The sequence below is a fragment of the Acanthisitta chloris genome, unplaced genomic scaffold (genome assembly GCF_000695815.1).
Source record: "Acanthisitta chloris isolate BGI_N310 unplaced genomic scaffold, ASM69581v1 scaffold5649, whole genome shotgun sequence".
In the NCBI taxonomy this organism is placed as follows: Eukaryota; Metazoa; Chordata; class Aves; order Passeriformes; family Acanthisittidae; genus Acanthisitta; species Acanthisitta chloris.
Window position 1 is genome coordinate 60,466 of NW_008689772.1, and position 21,175 is coordinate 81,640.

General features: G+C 41.3%; 1 protein-coding gene across 2 annotated transcripts in view; it reads left to right on the forward strand.

Annotated features, from left to right (window-relative positions):
- The window catches only part of ARHGAP24 (Rho GTPase activating protein 24), a 36,455-nt gene extending 15,497 nt beyond the window's left edge, over positions 1 to 20,958 (forward strand). For both annotated transcript variants that reach the window (XM_009081550.1, XM_009081549.1), the window contains exons 3-7: positions 9,480 to 9,612; positions 12,565 to 12,638; positions 13,333 to 13,454; positions 17,051 to 18,134; positions 20,206 to 20,958. In XM_009081550.1, the coding sequence (XP_009079798.1) occupies positions 9,480 to 9,612; positions 12,565 to 12,638; positions 13,333 to 13,454; positions 17,051 to 18,134; positions 20,206 to 20,449 (1,657 nt within the window). In that variant the 3' untranslated portion in view covers positions 20,450 to 20,958. The remainder of the gene's footprint in view (positions 1 to 9,479; positions 9,613 to 12,564; positions 12,639 to 13,332; positions 13,455 to 17,050; positions 18,135 to 20,205) is intronic.
- The last annotated feature ends 217 nt before the right edge of the window (positions 20,959 to 21,175 follow it).

Consider the following 21,175-nt stretch of genomic DNA (forward strand, 5'->3'; position numbering starts at 1 on the left):
TTTTGTTCACGGGGCACGAAACACAATGGAATACAGGTCACACTTCCGTAGCAGTGCTGGGTCACCAACTCTGACTGGGAGAAAGACTAGCTGCTGTCGTCAGTGTTAGAACTAATACAAAGAGCTGATGTTTGAGGCGTTTACCATTTTTCATAGTGACCTTTTTTTTTCCGTGTATAAGTGCACCTAAGTCAAACAAAAACTTTAGAGCAAGTGAGGATGCTTTGAAATGTATGTGTAGGCTTGTGTATGTGTTTGTGTGATAAATTGCCATCAAATAATCCTCTCTTTATACTTTCTTAGCCAGTTCAGTAAAATATGGAAAATGTAGAATTAAAAGCAAAACCAGAGGTGAGGTCATACAGCCAGGGTTAGAACTCGTTTAAAATGTCATTTTTGTTTTAAGATGGTTGCACAGCTTAAAACACCTTACAGGTGTTGCGAGATTCTGCTCTTTGCCTGAGTTCAACTGCTGTCCACAGTTCTGTGGAGACCCCACCCTTCTGCCCTCTTGCCTTCCTATCTGCACCCCTATCAGAACCATAGAATTTTAGGGGTTGGAATGGACCTTAGAGGTCATCCAGCCCCAACCCCCTGTCCTGGGCAGGGACACCTCCCACCAGAGCAGGTTGCTCAAGGCTCATCCAACCTGGCTGTGAACACTGCCAGGGCTGGGGCAGCCACAGCCTCCCTGGGCAACCTGGGACAGGGTCTCACCACCCTCACAGGGAAAAAGCTTCTTTGTAATATCTACCCTAAATTTCGCCTCTTTCAATTTGTACCCATTGCCCCTTGTCCTGTCACTGCAGCTCCTAACACAGATCCCTCTGCAGCTTCCCTGGAGCCCCTTCAGATCCCGGAATGTGCTCTGAGGTCTCCACACAACCTTCTCTTCTCTAGGCTCAACAGCCCCAACTCCCTCAGCCTGTCCTCACAGGGGAGATGCTCCAGTGCTCTTAGCAACTCCGTGGCCTCCTCTGGACTTGCTCCAGCAGTTCCATGTCCTTCTTACATTGAGGGCACCAGAACTGCACACAGTATTCCAGGTGGGGTGGGCAAGGAAGACCACAGAACAAATCCAAGCAGAAGAAATATAGCAAATTTGAAATAAGAAGTAAAATAGCTTTGCTCAAAAGAAAATGCAGCCATGTTTTGAAACATCAAACACATTTGACAAATGGTAGCTCTCACACTGGTTAGCAGCTGAAGTCAGTTACAGAATTGCAGAGTGAGGCCAGGACAACTCAGAGAGTGGCAAAAAGCTTAATGTATTAATTGTTCTTTATCTTACTCTTGGAATAAGATGTTGCTGGAGAATTATGTGTGAGAATGGAACTAGTATTTAAAATTTCTCAAACTCACAGACTGAGAAAACCCAGTATATGATCTGAAACATCCAACACCATAGGCCCCCTGGTATGAAAGCTGGAACAGCATCATTTCTCACAGTCTTGTGCAGCTGCAACAATTGAAAAATGCTGAGACCTCAAAATTCTATGTCAGCTTAAAACCAAAAATCAATAACTACCTCATTCTCTCAGAATATATCTGCACATATGGTGAAATTTGCTTTAAGGAGCCAATAGTGCAATTAGACAGTCACTCATGTTTGCTGCTGTTTGAAATATCATTGGTATTTCCAAGACAGCTCCATCTCTGTGTAAAATTTCTCCCTCCAGGGAATCCATTTTGCTTGTCCTTGGGGTATTTGCTTTTCCCTTCTTATGTGGCTTATATTTTACATATAGAGTCCCTCATCTCCTTTACAAATCATACATTTGTAATGATACAAAGTGGATTATGACCATTTGTTCTGTAAAATTAGCATAGAGAATATGGCACTGCATGTGGAAAATATCATAAGGATTTGTTCTACAATTTTTACCTAGGAGGGGTAAAAAATTGGATTTCTCTTTTATTACTTCTTACCATCTGCTGTTCATCACAATTACTACCAGATCACATGCAAATTAAGATTGCCCAGGGAGAAAATATGTTTGAAATGTCACTTAAACAAACATTAATAAGAAAATTAATATGATTGATTGATGTATGGGGCTTAGATGTTCGTAACTATCTCTGATGTATATAGTTCAGTAGTTCAGAGGAGTTAAAAAATCACATAGCTCACCTGCCATCATTTGTGTGTATGCACAAGAGAGAAGGAAAGCACATAAATGCATATTTAGCAAAGCAAAATCCTGCTACGTTCTCGTGTGGGTATGAATTCCTGCTCTAGTCACCATTGCAATCAGCTGAGCAAAGGGTACATAAGTGGCAGCAGGTGATAACAAATGCTAACTGTTATTTACTGGAGCCAAATAATCCAGAATGTAGAACTGGTCTGTTCCTATGCATTTCATCCCTGAGAATGTTGAAGCAAAATAAGACAGTGACAAAGATGGTAAAAATATAATATTCTCAAGGTGAGAAGGAGCACATGGACAATGCTTATTTTCCTCCAGAGACAAAGAATGTTTTAAAGTTTTGGTGATTGCAGGAAATGGGACCTGTGTCAGTGGGGCTGATTCTGCACTGGTTCTGTGCATACTGCAACTGGAAATCACTGGTTGTAAAAATTGTTCTTTATTTTCCAATACAAGCCTGTACATAAGAGTTTGTTTAGAAGAAGATAGTTTCCCAAGAGGAAGGGGCTTTCTTTGCTTTGTACTGGCAAAATGCAGTAATGCCTAAACCCCCACATTTTTTATGTGAAATGAAGTCTTTACTAGAAAGCTGGTTCCTGCCAAACACAAATGGCCTTAGGCCTGTGAAAATTCCTGTTGGTTTTTGCCTGTTCCAGGCTTCCTTCCCTGATCCGCACAATCTGCTCATCAATTATGCCTCTGGAGCCACTTCCATGTCCTTTCCAATTCCAGTCCTCTTTCTAACCAGCTATCAGAAATAACCTCTTCACATGGCACAACTTAAAGACCTAGTCTAGCAATTAAATGCACATTAGGAGACACATTTCTAGTGTGAGGCGAGGGTCATTAAATCAGTTTAATTGGGGTCCTGTTGTGTTTTTAGTTGGTTTTGGTGTCTTGAGTGCGTTTTTAGTCACTGGCAGTGAATGAACGTTTGTAGTTGCTTTGCATGAATTTCAGTTGCAGAAATGGTTTGTGTGTCAGCTGTGATTTTCAAAAAAAAGGCAGCCACGTATTTCATTTGCCAATGACAAATGGCTTCTTAGATGGCCATGGTCACCTTTATAAAAAGGATGACATTTTGTTGCTATGTGGAAGTAAAATACACTGAGAGTGTATTTTTTAAACCATTCTTAAGTTTGCAAGACTTGTGCCTTCCTCTTCCAGTAAAAAAGAACAGGTAGTTTCTTTGTGGTGGTTTTCCATGTTTTACATCTGCTTGCAATCCCTGAAAAGTCTTGGAGAAACTCAGCAACCTTTCTGAACAATATATCAAGTGATAAAATAATTCAGCAGCATATTCACTGGAGCTGGTTGATCTTTTTCCTAATGGGCAAAACCCTCAGCACTTAGAACTCTCCACACCTAGAACCCTAATAACCTAGAGCACTCACTATCTAGAACCCTCCATACCTAGAACCCTAATAACCTAGTGCACTCACTATCTAGAACCCTCCACACCTAGAACCCTAATAACCTAGCGCACTCACTGTCTAGAACCCTCCATACCTAGAACCCTCCACACCTCCAATCCTCCTAATGTGTAAAACCCATTAGGAAAAAAACATTAGGAACCCATTTGCTTCTTAAGCCTTTGCCCACCTTACCCAAAAGCAGTTGTGTCTCTCTTTAAGGATCTGTATTTTTCCATGTAATTTTTAACATCCTTCCATAGAATTTGTCTTTCTGTTTGTCTATCTCAAATTGCTGTCTTAATTGCTGTTTTGAAAACATCACACTCTAACCTGAATGAATTGACTGCTGTTACAACTACTGCAGTGGATGTCTAACTTGGAAACAGTCTGTCAATCTTCAGTGTTCCTTGAGGACCATGGAAGGTAGCCTGAATTGTAAAAATTAGGAGCACGAGGACAAAGGGGCAGAATATATTTGGTTTATTTCTCTATCTAAACTGAAAAAGAAGAATTAAGATCAGTCGTTAACTTAAAGCAGAGGCAGAGTTTTGCAGCAGCTAGGAGCTTAAAATGGTGAGTGCTTTCGTGTGTGTTTCACAAGTTGTAGGCAAAATTTCACCTGGTACTTAGGTTATGCATGGTACTACCTGTACTAGATACGTGTTATATAGGAAAATTATATAAAGTAATGCTTTAAAGATACTCACATAGGGGAAGAAAAATCATATAGGATATTCAACCAGTGACGTTATGTGTTAAACCTGACCTTTGAATTTCTGGATCAAAGTCTGACTCCCCAAATCAGTCAAACCACTCCTGATTGACTGTGATATTACTGAACACAGGCCTTGCCCTTTGCTGGGTATTGGGTTCTCAGCAGTCACAGTACTCTGAATCTCTGTACATAGTTATGGACATTTGTAATATTCCCTTGATGTTTCTTACTCAGCGTTTCATCACTGGTTGATCATGGGTTCCAGCAAACTGACAACAAAGGTACACATTGGCTAGCCAGTTTGGAACTCATCCTTCCCTGTCAGGAGAACAGTTATGCTGGTCTGGGAGCTGCTGCACAGTCCTGAGTGCAGACACGTGGTCACAAATGTTGTGGTGGGAACAGGATGTGTTGGTGATGGATCCTGTTTCCAGGATTGTGATCTGTGGCATGTCTGAAACGATGGGACTGTAATTCTAATAGTTCTGGGAGGTACTGGTACACAAACTGAACTGCAACGTTCTCTTTCCGTTTATTACCAGAACTCCTAAATTGAATTATAGCCTCACAGCTTGTTGTTCCCTACTGTTTGTTCTTTATGCAAACTGTTTATGTGTCATCATGATCTAGAGCTATTTTTGGCAGAGCATTAATCTTTTTGTAATGTGACCTTGCCTTGTTCATATTTCCTCTCTGGGAGTTTATGAGGGGTTCGTTGGCTTTGTGCTCTGAATTGCTGACTCCAGCTCTCTGAACATGCTGTCTGCTTGTCTGAGTGTGAGGGTTATGCCTGGATTTCTGGTGACCTGCTGGGCCTCAGTGATATTGTTTATGGTAGAGAGAGTAAAAAACTCTAGGCAGTGTAATTGGTCTGACAGCCATTTCCACGGTGTCTGTGGGATCACAAAGGAAAGTGCTGTCAAAACAGCAATGCCATGAGAGATATTAATGACAAAGTTCAGCTGAATGGGGCTTTGAATATGGGTAGTCTGATGACTAAGGAGAGGCTGGGATGCATTTGCATTTGTCATGCCTTTCCATGAACAGTGGTGGAGTGGGAGCTGCTCCTTTGGAAACATCAACAGTAAAGCAGTATTAATATTTCAGTGAGATAAGTCATCTTTCTCAGACTTTCCAGCACAACATGCTGAAATAGACAGTTCCTCAGCTTGCTGATGCTTTTTGTGTTACATTCAATTTCCTACTTTGTGCTTTGTCATTCCCACTTCAAGCTTGTAATTATTCATTGTGCACTTGGAGAAAGTCTGCCTTGGTTAATGAGGGTTGTTCCAATTTAGATAACAGAGGATTTTCTGTTGGAATTGACATACTGTATTTTAATACATGTTAATGAATACTTTTAATCATGTTAATTATGAATGTGTTATCACGAAACACTTTGATATTACACTGTCAGATAGCAAAAGAAATACGAAGATGGGTATAATCATTAAGTTTCTGGAGCTGTAATGGTCCTAGAATATAAACAAGGGCAGTTTTGAAGGGAGGAATAGTGCCTTGTCTTAAACTGATCTGTTGTAGCTGGAAAAAGTCTGTGAGTGAAAGGTCCTCCACAGGCCCTGCAGATTCACCTCTTTAAAACTGCACAAATTGCCCTCAAGGCAGATATATAAATGCTGTGTTGACTTAGCCTGTAGATAGAACACAGTAGACTGAGAAGGGAAATAAATGCTCCTGATCCTTCAGAGAGCAGTTCAGCACCTCTTTGAAACTCACAGCTGTCCTCTGTGGCTGAAATATGCTTAGTGGCATTTATGAACTGAAACACCTGAAATACAGATGGATTAGGACCAGAGTCTGCCATTTTAAAAGTTCTATTTTAAAACAAAAGGTGAATACTAGAGTGCAAGGTCTAAATGGTTCTCAGATTCTGTGAAACATTCTTTTAGTTAGATTCTTATAAAAATTTTGACTTTTTTTACCCATAGTTACACTTAGAGAATAAACTTTCTAGCATTTGTCTAACTGTTGCTACAGGGATTTAGCAATGCAATTCTTAAAGAGCTTGCCAGGCAGTATGTCTATTTGCTTATGCTGCCAAAATCTGTGTGGCAATTTCTGTACGGAGAGATTAAGTCCTAAGCAGTGATCTGGTACAGTTTAGGGAGAAAAAGCATAACAAAACAAATGTTCCACAATCTTATTTTGCAATCCCACCATCTCGTGGCAGTTTGTAGTATTGCTTTTCTATACCCTTGTGTACAACATGTGCTTCAGGAGGTTACTGTGAGAGCGCAAGGCTTCCTGCTGTTTCCCTGCTCCTCAGCATCCTGCCTTCCCACTTCTGTTCTCCCATGGTAGAGCCACAGTTTTTAGCACTCAACTAACCCTTTGCAGTGATAGTCTGTCAGTACTGCACATTGGAAAAAGAAGATTTATAAATTGCATTCATTTTCAGGGCTTTCATCCCCTTTTTCAGCCTGTTTATCCTCCATCTGCCTTGCCCTCAAGGAGCAAGTGTTCCACTTCACACCAAGGACTGGTGTGAAATCATTCTTATGGACAGCATGAAGCATGATCCTGGCAGTACAAAGCAGGGAAGATGATACTGCTTAATCCCCTTGCTGGGAGACCTGTGTGATAACTTTTAATTCAGTAATTTCCCTCACCTTTTTGAGTCTTGTGTTTTGGAAAGGTCTCTCTAGTTTCATGCAAATAGTCTCTGGAAAGATTTTCTTCAGGAAGGTCTAGGGAGTTTCCTTGTTTATATAACAAAAATGGTAGTAATAAATTCTTCAGAAAGACAATCAATGCTGAGCAATCAGAGTTAAATTCTCTGCAGCTGGAGAGAATTCTCTGTGCTGCCTTTCACGTGGCACTGTCAGGCCTGTCCTAATGCTGTTCACATGTGCTGTCTGTGGCTGCTGCTCTTTTTCAGAGCCTGACTAGTAAAAGTCTTCCCCTCTCTTTGCTTTTCTGCTTTCTCAATGCACTGACAACTTAGGAAACTGAAGACCTCTCTATGAAATTGCTTCTTAGCCAAATGATGGCAACTGCCTGGCCATGCATGACATGGTTGTATTCTAAAGAGCAGCACTGATGGCAGCAAAACATGCAAGCAACTACCTGAGAGATTACTGGGGTCTGGGGTTTAAGCCCTCAGGTGGTGCAGTCTGTGAAGAGTTTTGTTAGCCAGGAATCATAGAATCAACCAGGTTGGAAGGGACCTCAAAGATCATCGAGTCCAACCCTACTGTGGTTATTAGACCATGGCACTAAGTGCCACATCCAGTCTCAGCTTGAAAACCTCCAGGGATGGTGAATGGATGTCAAGAAGAGCTTTGTTTCGCTTAGTTGGCACCTGGGTTGGGAACAGGTAGAGCAGAAAGGTTAGAGGCCAAATCTGAGCTAGCACTTGAAATCTCATTAAAGAATACAGTTATAGCTAGTTTCATGTTTAGTGCTTTCCCCTACATATGTAATATATGCCCTCCAGGAGCAGGGTGGGGGAAACTTTTTTCAATTCAAGCCACTCTACAACAGAGGATTGCAATCGAGGGATTAGAATTTGAACTTTCTTTAAAAAAATCTTGATTTGCATGAGTGCTTTCTAAAATTTCTCTAGAAAATGGGTTTTGGAATTTGGACTGGGAATTATTCATGTTTGAAACAGACATGTTTTCTGAGAATCTGTTTTGAGGAGAGTGGTGGTGGTTAACATTTAAACATTTACAGTGCTTTATCAACTATCTTCTTCTGTTTTGACAATACCACACCACATTAATCTAAGGTCGTTTCTCTCATTCTTGTTAAGATTTAACTTAGTAAAAGCCATTACTGTTTTAACAGATCATTCTAAAATAATGATTAACATACCTTTAGCAAAGCTTAAGTGCATGGAACACACAAAGTTCCCTTTGAGATACTGAGTTTAAAAATATTCCAAGTGTGAAGTCTTTAAAGAAAAAGAAAATACATAATAATGCACATTGTAGAAATGTCTTTTCTGATTCTTATTAATGAAATGAGCATAATTTAGTGTCTACTTTTATGATTTTTAAGAAATCAGAGGGGAAAATATCAGCTTGCGGTAGAAGTGTTTATCTGGACCAGGGAAAGCATATAGAACATTCCAGTAAGGATTTGAATAAATGCCTGAGTAGCTAAACCCAGAGATGGAGTCAGATGTAATGGAAGAGAGATTTCTTCCTGCTAACTTGCAGCTTTTGTCTAATTTATACTTGTTTTCATTGAAGTACTCCTGAGCTACCAGAATATAACACTATACACCACAGAAACATTTAATTAAGTCTGATTACATACTCTGAACTTGTGATTTTGGTCCTTCTCCCCATTTTCTTACTTTTAGAATGCCTGATAAACGACTGAGGCTCCTACCAACTGTATCCCAAACCCCTTAAGTTTCTGCATAGGTAGTTATGGGAAAACACATGTCATTTCAGGTCTTTGTCTGTCAGCCTTATAATGTTACCTGTTGTGCTAACATTCAGACATTTTCTGTTTGGTGTCTTAGCTTACTTGTTACAGCATAGAGCTAAAACTCATTTCCCAGGGATTTATGGTTCTGTGTGTAAAATATATCCAGGTTTTTAGTGTAAGAGTACAGCTAAAAGGCACAGTAGTCATTTTGTAGGAGCTTGTAGGAAAATGATGCATGCCGGGGAAAGAGCTGTAATTCACATGGATAAGCTTCAACTAAACACCTGTGGCATATATGGTTTCCTTTAAAACCTGCTTCCTTAGTACTGATACCAGAGGCGGTGGTGATACAGTGTAATTGAGACATGCTGAGCATGTTTTGAGAGCTGGGTCCATCTCTGGTAGGAGAATAATCCCCACTGTGTTAATGTAATGCTTGATTTCTGGCTGGAGTGAAAATGAAAAGCATCATTTAAGATGGATTTTGCATGTCTGATGGGAGATGCTTGTCAGCAAGAGCCAGGATCTTCTCAATACCTGTGCCTGCAAATTTGGCCTTGTGTTTAATTATTTATAAATCATCAGAGTTGACAGACATTAGCCTGTGGGTATCCTAAGTTCTTGATAGGACAAAAAAACCCAAACCCAACAAAAACCAGATTACAGATAGGATCTGAAAATGTCTGTACTGCTGATGAGTGAAATCTGGGGTGACAGTGGAAAAGTGGCAGGGTTTAGCCTGTCAATCGCACAGTATCATCCTGATTCATAGTAATGACTTCTTGTATTCTAACCCAACAGCAATACAGATGTGCACACAGTAGCTTCACTGCTTAAGCTGTACCTAAGGGAACTCCCAGAACCTGTCGTACCATATGCAAAATATGAAGATTTTCTTTCCTGTGCCAAAATGCTCAGCAAGGAGGAAGAAACGGTGAGTTGGTAACTTGAGTAAGAGGAAATAAAAAGCTGTTCTGATTTTGAGGAGGGGAGAAGCTATTGGTTGTCCTAATTTAAATGTGCTTCTATTAATTGAGGCAGTTTTTAGATGAAAATTGTTGCCACCTGGGTCCTTTGGAAGTCTAAATAAAGGTGCATAGCATAACTGTAGCAGATTTTATTGCGTGTCACTTAATCCTGTTCAAGTAACCATCACTGGGGTTAACAGCTTCCATTTTGCATGGAAGAAACGTATATTTTCATGGAGTAGATTCTGAACTGTAAAAGGAAGGGTCTTGATGGTTGCTGTTCAGCTCTTGCCCTTAAATTGGGAGTAATTTACTTCTAAGCATTGGAATGCCAACTTTTATTGACTTTTGATTGAAGGTCAGTAGACTCTTTTCATTGCCTGTCATTGAATCACAAAGCTTCAAAAAGGTGAAGTGGGCTATCTTCCTGACTCTCTTAGAATCATAGAACCATCAAGGTTGGAACAGACCTTAAAGATGATCATCAAGTCCAATCATCCACCTAGCACTACCACTGTAACCCCTAAACCACTACACCATATCACCCAGTGCCAGATCCAGACACCTCTTAAACACCTTCAGGTGATTCCACCACCTTCCTGTGCAATATTCCAGTGCCTGAACACCATAACAGTGAAAAATCTTTTCCTAACATCTAATCTGAATCTCCCCTCCTTGATATAGGTCAAGATGCCATTGACCTTCTTGGCCACTTGGGCACACTGTTGGCTCATATTGAGCTGGCTGTCAACCAGCACCCCCAATTCCACTTCTTGAAGCACACCATATCGTGCCAGATCCAGACACCTCTTAAACACCTTCAGGTGATTCCACCACCTTCCTGTGCAATATTCCAGTGCCTGAACACCATAACAGTGAAAAATCTTTTCCTAACATCTAATCTGAATCTCCCCTCCTTGATATAGGTCAAGATGCCATTGACCTTCTTGGCCACTTGGGCACACTGTTGGCTCATATTGAGCTGGCTGTCAACCAGCACCCCCAATTCCACTTCTTGAAGCAGCTGATTCCACCACCTTCCTGTGCAATATTCCAGTGCCTGAACACCATAACAGTGAAAAATCTTTTCCTAACATCTAATCTGAATCTCCCCTCCTTGATATAGGTCAAGATGCCATTGACCTTCTTGGCCACTTGGGCACACTGTTGGCTCATATTGAGCTGGCTGTCAACCAGCACCCCCAATTCCACTTCTTGAAGCAGCGTAACACAGATGAACAAAATAAGGGTTTTGACACATAATATGTGCCCTGCAGTGGCATCCACCTACTGTATATTGGTCTGAAGACATAAGAAACCAAGTGTTTGCTTTTGCATTGTTCTGTGGGCTTATGGGCAATGAGGTCAACCCTGATATGTTCTTTCAAAGTACATCCAAATAGGTTTATCCTGTTGATTTCAATCTACTCCCCTCATTTTCTAAGGTGGTTATTTCTGTTTAATTACTTTTTGACATTTCAAATCCTGGTAGAACTGGAACCCCTCCTACATAATCTATTAATTGATTAGGAGCTCCTTTGAGCCCATTTTTAGTAAGAGACCATCTCCTTTCTGACTTTCCATGATGACTACCAACAGCAAAGGCGGTAGTTGTTCCCATCTGATGAAATGAGAGGGGAAGAAAGATTTGTGACAAACTGTCCTATGGCCTTAATCTCTTACACCCACTGAAATCAGACTGGTTTCTTCACTGTCCTTTACAGCCTGCTAAAAGGTGCACATTTTTGTTAGCTGCTTGAAAAAGGTGGCAGTGAGCTGTTCAGACGCTTTAATTTAAGCTCCTCTTTGCACAAATAATGGCAGGGGATCATCAGAGCTGTTTGCTTGTGTGTTTTGTGAATGTCTCTAAACATTGACAGCTCCAATGTAAAGCTTCCTGACACCCCTACAGTTAGTTGTCATATAGTTTATATGTCAATGATATTAATTTGCAGATTACATTTTTTGGTAGCTTTATATTGGCTTAGTCCAGAGTGTATTTGTGTAGCTCCTCTGTAACTGTGCCATGAAGCACTTTCTAAAACTCATTTTGAAAGCAAAATTCAAATTCCAATAGCCTTTTAGTGCTGGAGTTGTTCCTGGCAGTTTGTGAAAAATCAGTGCTATAGGTGATGAGCCACTTCAATCCTCTTTTTGGTGGCTTAGCTGTCCAGCTGTGAGGCTGTCTGAGTAGACTGGCAGTTGATCTTTCTCTATCCAGAAAGTGAAAGTGCAGTCACTAGTAAGGGAGAAAGCTGCACATCTTCTATCCTTAGCCCACAGCCAGCAAACTTGTGCACTCTCATGCTCTGCCCATCTTGATTTGCATTTCTTTTCATAACATATTGTAGCTAAAACCCACTGATGCTGGCAAAGTACCAAAATCCCATACTGAAAAAGAGTCTAAAGGCACTGGTTGTTGAGGAACATAACCAGGGTCTTTTTCCACAGGGCACAGAAACTAGTATGTGATATTCTGTGTGTCCCATTCCCAGGTTGGGCACAAACTGAAACAACTGTTTGTTAGTCTGAATCTAGTATGGACCAGAACTGGGTAAAATAACCAAAGAGTTTCTCATATGAAATGCCAGCTAGTTCAAGAATTATTCCTGGAAGCCTCAGCCTTTTTATCAGAAAAAGGAATGGAGCTGCTGGTCGAAAAAGAAAGAGCAAAAGAGAAGGAAAAGACAGGATGAATCCAAGATATTTATTTACTTGTTTATTTTTTCCAGAGCTAATCCTTGTTAGCCAAATCCTAAATGGATTCTACAAGCTGTTCCAGTTTGTAACCTGTATTTAACATTTAACACTGCAGTTTCGATGATGTGTTTGTGGTCTTGTAATTGGAATTGCTGACCTTTTATTTTTACTAAGAAACTCTGCCTCCTCTTTTTTTTTTTTCCCTAAACCACTTAAAGGGCCTAAAAGAACTGGTGAAGCAAGTGAAGAGCCTGCCAGCTGTCAATTATAATCTACTGAAATATATCTGTAGGTAAGTGGTCTTGCAAGAATATCCCAATGGTATTTATAGCTTTGAGCTGACAGACAAACCTGTCTGTGTACGTGCCCTGAAGGAAAAGCATTACTCGCATTTAGACTGGTGAACTCAAGTGAATGCACTAAAATTGTAGGTTTTTTTCATGGCTAATTAGTAATTTGCTCTATCAAGGTGCACAGTTAGGACTTTACTTTCATAAGCAAGTTGCACTCTGCAAGGAGGGCAGGAAGGGAGAAGTGAATATATTCTGTCCTCCTTACAAGACCCTGGGTCCATTTCTAACTGCAGTTATTGGCCTTGGCTGTGCACTCCTGAATTTGACAGCTTTGAAAACTCTATGTCCTGTAGTATATAGAATAGTTTTGTGTATACATCTAAGATCTTAAAAAACATGTGGTGCACAGTTGCAATTTGTGAACTTATAGAGGGTTTGAAGCATAAACAATTTTAACATTTAAAATAATATGAACCTTTTTTTGCAACTGCAATTTGTATTTTCATTATATTTTATGAGCTAAGTAATTGATTACTTATGCTGGAGAAAGTTGCCATCTTCAGCAGAGTTATTAGTACAGACTGAGGTTGGATTTGGAATGGAATATTTGAACTGTGTTAAGAAACAATCACGTGCTTTGCATTTTTTATTTCTTGTTTATATGTTTCTTAAGGACCTCTTTCTTCCCCACAGATTCCTTGATGAAGTCCAGTCTTATTCAGGTGTAAACAAAATGAGTGTGCAAAATCTGGCTACTGTTTTTGGCCCCAACATCCTTCGCCCCAAAGTGGAAGATCCTCTGACTATCATGGAGGGTGAGCTCACTGTACATAACTTGTAAGAAAAAGCAGAAATGCCTTTAGGTTGATTAACAGCACATACCAGTCCATGTAGTATGTGCACTAAGTTCCAAATATCCGATTTATAGGCACAGAACTTCTCAACTTGAATGAACTTCTGGGTTAAATCTTGCAGTTTACTGTAAAATGTACTGAAACATGGAGCATTGCAAACAAACTTTGCATGAGGTTGTTCTGCTCTGGCAGCTTCACTAAACGTGTACTTTTTGCCTCAAAACTTCCTGCAAACATGGCATGTTCTTATTCAGCACATGTGGTTGGAGTGCAGTTAATATTTTACCTGTGGTTCTTAAGGAGGAGAAAAAGTTAGTAGAGGTTTACACTGCAGTGACCCGTGTAGGACCCCCACAAGGCAGTTGTATATTACATGCCTTGTGCACAACAGGGATCAACTTGTCAGCTGCATCTGTTCCTAACAGCCATGTTCAGCTGTAGCTTTTTGCTGTGATTAAGAAAAAAATATGGGCATGACAATCTCCTCCTATAACTTCCTTTTAGGCTTCATCCTTGTGACTTTAATTCTCTATAAGGTACATGACACCTTTTCTACCTCCAAAGACCTTTTGTTTAATGTGTAGGATTGACTTAACTTCCTCAGAAATGAGGGCTGTACACAGACAGTGCACTGAATATTTTACCAAAATGCAAAAAAAAATGCAGTTTTCATAGTTTATTTCAGTGTATAGAATTATTCTTTTCCTGTGAGTATGACTATTTTTCTCTTCCCTAGATACAACAATTCCCTGTACGCTTTGTTCACTTAGTTGCTTTTCTCAAGTCTTATGCTTCCTCCTTCCTTTTTAATTCTTACCACAGTGACTATGTTGTTGTGAATAGAAACATGGCATTTCCAAATCATGTATGGAGTCCATGAATACTCAGGATTAGCTGTCTGAACAGTAGCTCAGACAGCCAGAACACCTTTTAAATTGAGAGGGGTTTTTAATCATCATCTTCACTTGAATGTCTGGATTCTCACTGTCACAGAGAAAGGTTTGATCATGCATTTGACTCAAAAGGGTTTCCAAGAGCAGGTGTCCAATTCACTTGCATGACCATGCGTGAGTATCATCACAGCTATGCAGCTTCAAGTACCCTGAAATCTGCATTTGTGGCTTCCTCCTGGTTTCTGTACCTACTTGTGTCTGTGCACTGTGTCTGTCTGACACAGGAGTGCTGAGGTAAGCTTCACTGTGTCATTGAAGTCCTAGTTTACACACCTTACACCATCTCCCCATGGTGTTTTTAGAGGCAAACACAAATCTTTCCTGCTTTGTTTCCTTCCTCTTCAACTGTCTTGTCATGTCTCTCTCAGAAGTTACCTTTCTGTGTGCATGTGTGCACACATGCTGCTTATTGCTTCACTTTTGACCTGTCTCTTTGTACCTACAGAACTCCCAGACTGGCTGGAAGAGTAACTTCTCTTACCCTGACACTTCTCTAGGCTTAGCAGTCTGGTAGATAACTGCTGTGAATGTTTGTCTTGGTCAGGTAGCAAACTGTCCCTTCTTTCCATACTTTTGCATTAAATAGTACAAAAAGTAGTTCAAATTGTTTAGTAGATTGGAATTGGAGAGAGAGATGTCACAGAGCTGATTTATACCACTGAAGTCACTTAAGACTGGTGTCTCACAGGATGTCATTTACTGATGGAATACCATGTACCCTCAGCTCACCTGGGGCAGGGACAGAAATGGAGATTTGGGATGGGGAGAGGTGTTAGCCATTCCTCAATAGAACACTATCATCTAGGTTTATATTTTTCCAGAACTCACTGTTGCCTGAAGTTGATCGGTTTGGATTTTTTGAAAGTTTGAGCAAGAAAGTTTTTGGGTTTGTGCTTTTTGTTGTTGCTATGGTTGAATGATTGGGTTTTTTGTTTGATTGATTCTAAACTGGGTAGAAAGGGAAAATAAAAAGTTTTTCCTGTTCTTGAAGGCAACTCTCCAGCTTGTTCATCAGCTAAACTGATGGTGCCTGCTTTAGGAAATGGGGTGGATGCTACACTCATTGTAGGAAAATATGTATACATTTTTAACTAATGAGAAACACGTTTGATAGAACAGATTTATGACCTCTCTTTAAGCATTACTTTAAGATTTGACAGAAGACTGCTGATTTGCAATTGGACTACACATAGTTAAATATATAAATGAAGACTGTACATTAGTTGGTGCTCATGGCCACCCTTCTTCATTGCTATCTTTTGAAGATTCAGAGTACTTTTATTGCACAATCCTTCAAAGGCAAACTGCAGCTCTGGGTAACCATACCTGTATAATGGGGATGAGGAGTTGGTTTTGTTTGATTCAAGAGAGATTTGTTTTCAAAATTCCAACCATGGGGCCATTTTTTCCTGTCGAATGCAGTGGTAAAAGTTGCCTGAGTACAGTGCAATGTTAGTAGTAAAGTTCTGCGCCTAACAGCTGACATTTTCAGAAGGAATACAGCTAAGTGTGCCATGGGAGTAACTAAGGGAATTTTCCTGCTGCATAGTTCTAATATATGATTTTGCCTTAGCAAACAAAACAGCTGTGACCACTTAAAAAAGATGTATTCAAGTATCCACGTTGAGTTGGCTCTTAGTACTTGTATTTGAAAAGGATGGGGCATAAGCATCCAGAATAGTACAGAGGAGGTGATGTGAAATGGTATTACACAGTGGGAAGTTATTGATTAGAAGAGCACAGCATACCTCTGAAAGCTTCTAAGTTGTTTAAAAATGAGGTGGTTATAACTACCTTGACCTTGTTCCTGAAATATTCTTTATAATCCTTAATGAGTGTCTGCTTAACAAAATAGAGTCGCACATCTTTACTGCACCAAGTCTGGTTCTAAATGGTAGTGTGTAAATTACAGTGCAGTCAAGTCATGTGCACACCAAGGGGTTGCTCTTTAAGAGGAAAGGTAGTTATTTATTACAGCAGGTAGCAAGCTGTGGTCCTGCATTACTTCCATACTGTGCTACAATGTGCCATAGTTTCCTGGTTGCATATAGTCTCACCACAGAGTGGTTAAAGGCATTCATATTAGATAAATTCTGTCTCATTACTGCACTGTTTTGCTTCAAAAGACTAAAATGTCTGTGTTCCAGCAGCTCAAATCCCTTTTTATTTTAAATTTTCCCATTTTCTGTTAAACTACTAGATACAAGTGCTGTGCCAGAGTAAGACTTTGGTTTTTAAATGATCCCCACATCGAGTAGGAAGACATCACTTAGAATGGTGTTATCCTTTGCTGCTCATTATCTCCTTCCATGGTGTTCCTGGGATGGAGTTACTGGCATGGTAATAGCTTCTTTGCAAGTGTTCCTGTTGTTTAGGGGGTCTGTGAAGCTTCCTGGCTTGGTTGGATGGAAGGAAGTGGTAAGGCTGATGTGGCCCTGTAGGCAGAGACACTTCAATCGTGGTGTTACACAGATGTATTCATTGTGTAAATGTTTGTATAAGCTGAGTGTTTGCTAAGTAGTTGTGGAATCTGATGAATAAAGCGTAATTATGCCTTAAACAAAACTGGCCATTCATGACCATGTGCTTGGTGTCTGCTTTCAGGTACAGTAGTAGTCCAGCAGCTCATGTCAGTGATGATTAGCAAACATGAAGAGCTGTTTCCCAAGGATGCTGACCTTCAGATGGGGCCTGAGGTATGCAACAACAACAATGAAATTCCAAAGAAGACAACTGCAGGGGTGCTACAGAACAAAGAGAACAACAATACCAAGGAGACAGCAGTGAGACGCTGCTCTTGGGACACACCTGAGTCTCCCCAAAGGGGAAGCATGGACAGGGGAAGCATGGACAATGAGTCTCCCACTGCTCTGCCAGGCAGCAAGACAAATAGCCCCAGGAACAGCATCCAGAAACCAGATGTCACCAGAAGCCCACCACTCACAGTGAAAAAAAATCCTGCTTTTAATAAAGGTAGTGGCATAGTCACCAATGGATCCTTCAGCAGCTCTGTGGAGGGCCCTGAGAAGAGCCAGACCTTACCAAACTGTTCCCTGCAAGCCAGGAGAACATCATCCCTGAAAGGACCTGTGACTAAGATGGGAACTCACAGCGTGCAGAACGGGGGTGTGCGGATGGGTGTTTCTAGCACGGATGGGCACAGCAACACCGTGAGCAGCCGGAGCCCGGGCTGGGTGCCCAATGGCTTTGTCACACTGAGGGACAACAAGCAGAAGGAATCTGTGAATGAATCAGGCCAGCACAACAGGCTTTCCACCTATGACAACGTCCACCAGCAGTTCTCTATGGTGAACTCTGATGACAAACAGAGTGTGGACAGTGCTACCTGGTCAACGTCCTCTTGTGAAATATCCCTCCCTGAGCAGTCCAACTCCTGTCGTTCATCCACCACCACCTGCCCCGAGCAGGACTTTTATGCGGGTAACTTTGAAGACTCTGTGCTAGATGGACCACCACACGAAGACCTCTCTAACCCGGGTGACTACGAGAACAAAAGTGACAGAAGGAGTGTGGGGGGCCATAGCAGCCGAGCCACCAGCAGCAGTGATAACAGTGAAACGTTTGTGGCCAACAGTACCAACAATCACAGTGCTTTGCACAGCCTGGTGTCCAGCTTGAAGCAAGAAATGGTCAAGCAAAAACTAGAGTATGAGACAAGGATAAAAAGGTAAGATGGTTTGTCTGACTGCTTTTTGCAGAGTAAATCCAAGAAGCTTTCCCTCTAGTGACTTGCACTAGCCACAGTCACTAGTGTGTCAGTGGGTGCTTGACGGTGAGTTTCTCATCTTTCAGTATTGACATACTCTGACATTGCTTCTGTGACACCATGATCCAAAGGGATTTGTTTCAGAGCAGTTGTTTGTCGTGGTTGTGACATGCTATCCTATTGGCATCAAAAGTACAGCCAGATCCTTGTGAGTTTCTGTAGAATCTAATTAACAAAATCAGTAGACCCTTATGACGTTATCATTAGTTGATGCCTGTTCTCCAGAGACTGAGAAAGGCAACTGAGTATCACCTTTCAGTGAAAGCAATTCCACCTGTAGTTTTTGGGTCTGAGGAGGCTGCTTGACTCCTTTTCGGTCCTCATTCCTCTTGAGACAGTGAGCATCTGCTCATGGTGCTGTCTCTGCCTGTGCCTTTCCTTCACAGCTTAGACCTGTTAAAGAAGCCAAGGGAGAGATGTGTCTTTGTCTACACATAGTGTGGACTCTGTTCATCCACAACAAGGTTGCTAGGGGGTTGGCCGTAATGATCAGTGAATAACCTCAAAGTCTGGGTTTAGGATTAACTAGTGCACATAGCAGTGCAGAGCTGAATGTGCTGTCTCTGTAATAAAGGTTCTTCAGTAAGGCTATTCAGGACTTTCTGTTCTCACTTGTTACGCAGCAGCTCTTGTACCTCTGGCACTGCAAGTCATAGTTGGATCACATGTGAGAGCTACTGGCAACAGCAGCTGCTGGTCAAAGTGCAGCACACAGAATGTTGTAGCTTTCGATCACAGCACTATTTTCAGCATAGTATGCAGTGTTAAGTAGAGCACTTCATACAATGTTCAATATGCATGATGACTGTATGTTTAGTACCACTAAGATCATAAAATCATAGAATGGTTCTAGTTGGAAGGGACTATAAAGTTCACCTAGTTCCAATCCCCCTGCCATGGGCAGAGGCACATTCCACCAGACTTAGTTCCTCAAAGCCCAGTCCAGCCTGGACTTGAACACTGCTAGGGCTGGAGCATCCAACTGGACTGGACAACCTGTTCTAGTCCCTCTCCACATTCACAGTAAAGAATTTCTATATCTAACCTCTTTTAGTCTCAAACCATTCCCCTCATCCTATCACTACAGTTCCTGATGAAGAGTCCCTCTCCAGCTTCCCTGTAGGCTCCTTTCAGATGCGGGGAGGTTGCTATGGAATCTCCACACAACCATAGGGGAGGTGCTGCGCCTTATCAACTTTGTGGCCTCCTCTGGACTTGCTCCAACAGTTCCATGTCCTTCATATGTTGGGGACACCAGAACTGTGTGCAGTCCTCCAGGTGGAGTCTCACCAGAGCAGAGTAGAGGGGCAGAATCACCTCCTTCAGCCTGCTGGCCACACTCGTTGGATGCAGCCTGGGACATAGTTGGCTGTCTGGGTCATGAGTGCACACTGACAGCTCACATTGAGTTTTTCATCAACAATCACCCCCAAGTCCTTTTCTCAGTGCTGCTCTCAACCACTTCTCCACTCAGCCTATAGGTGTGTCTGGGATTGCCCTAACCCAGGGGCAACTTGTTGAACTTCATGAGTTCCACATTTACAGATAGATGCAGATCTGTATTTGCAAATAGATCCAGCAGGCAGATCAGCTGAAAAAAGGAGATGAGCAGTGAAACAAAGGTATTTAGGGCATTATTCTGGCCTTGTAGGTGACCCTAGTGCAACTACAGCAAGAGCTGCATGTCAACACTTCCAGAAGTAAAAGGAATAGCTAGCCCACTCCTGATGAATTAGGTGGAGCTGTTTGCCTCTGTGGCTGTTTAAAGGTGTTTTCTAAATGTGCTACTAGGTTTGCCCTATGAGAATGGTTCATTGCTGAAGTCACAGTTTGTAGATACACCTATGAAAAATTCAGTCCGAGTTTTGTAAGCAAAAAGACACATGTATGAGTTTGGTGGTGGTGTACATTTCTGCTCGTGTGAGTGAGGAGTGCTGCTCAAGAGCTGTCTGCTTTTATTTCATTTGTGCAGCTTGGAGCAGAGAAATCTCACCCTGGAGTCAGAAATGATGGCCTTGCATGAAGAACTGGATCAAGAGCGGAAGAAGTTCACAATGGTAGAAATCAAAATGAGGAACGCGGAACGGGCGAAGGAGGATGCAGAGAAGAGGAATGATATGCTGCAGAAGGAAATGGAGCAGTTTTTCTCTACTTTTGGAGAACTGACAGTGGAGTCTCGCAGACCAGAAAGAGGCAACACCATATGGATCCAGTGAGCTTTGGAAGCATAGACGGTGGGGCCTTAGGAAGGGCTTGGGGGTATGATACTGTATCAGGTGGCTGGTCACCTGTCTGAGGCTAGTACTCAACAAAATGTTATAAACCCTTGAAGGAAGAGATCATACAGACATTAACCACTCATATCTACAGTGTGTACTTATCAAGTTATAATCTTTGAATGCTTCATGAGACTACTGTCAAGTGTTACAACTGGATATGTGTATATAAATTTTAAAAAAAATCCACCTTAGAGAGCAAGAGATGTATCTGAAGAAATATTTTAATGCAAGTCTTGTATTTAAACTGGTAAATTGAAATGTCGTTGCAATCAAGCTTTATATAAAGGCTTTTCTCCCTTGCACTTAACATAATAAGCTATTTTTGGCATTGTGTTACCATCAGCTTATTTTGTATATCAAATGTTTTTGGTTTTTGTTTTTTTTTTTTGTTCTTGTTTTGTTACCCCTTTTGCTGGGGAGTGAAGATAAACAGATATGTTAAGGTATATGTGTCTGTGGCTAACCCTGATTTGCGTCACTCCTAAAAAGACAGTGGGGTGAGAACCAGAGGTGTGCTAAGGACGAAGTAAAGCAGTACTAATTTAACAGAAGTGGTGGCCAGGGTAGAAAGTTCAGGGCACTCATAAAACCCAAATGAAGATATTAAGTCAGCAAAACTGGGGACAGCAGCAAAGGCATAAACAGCTATTTGTTTGGGAGCAA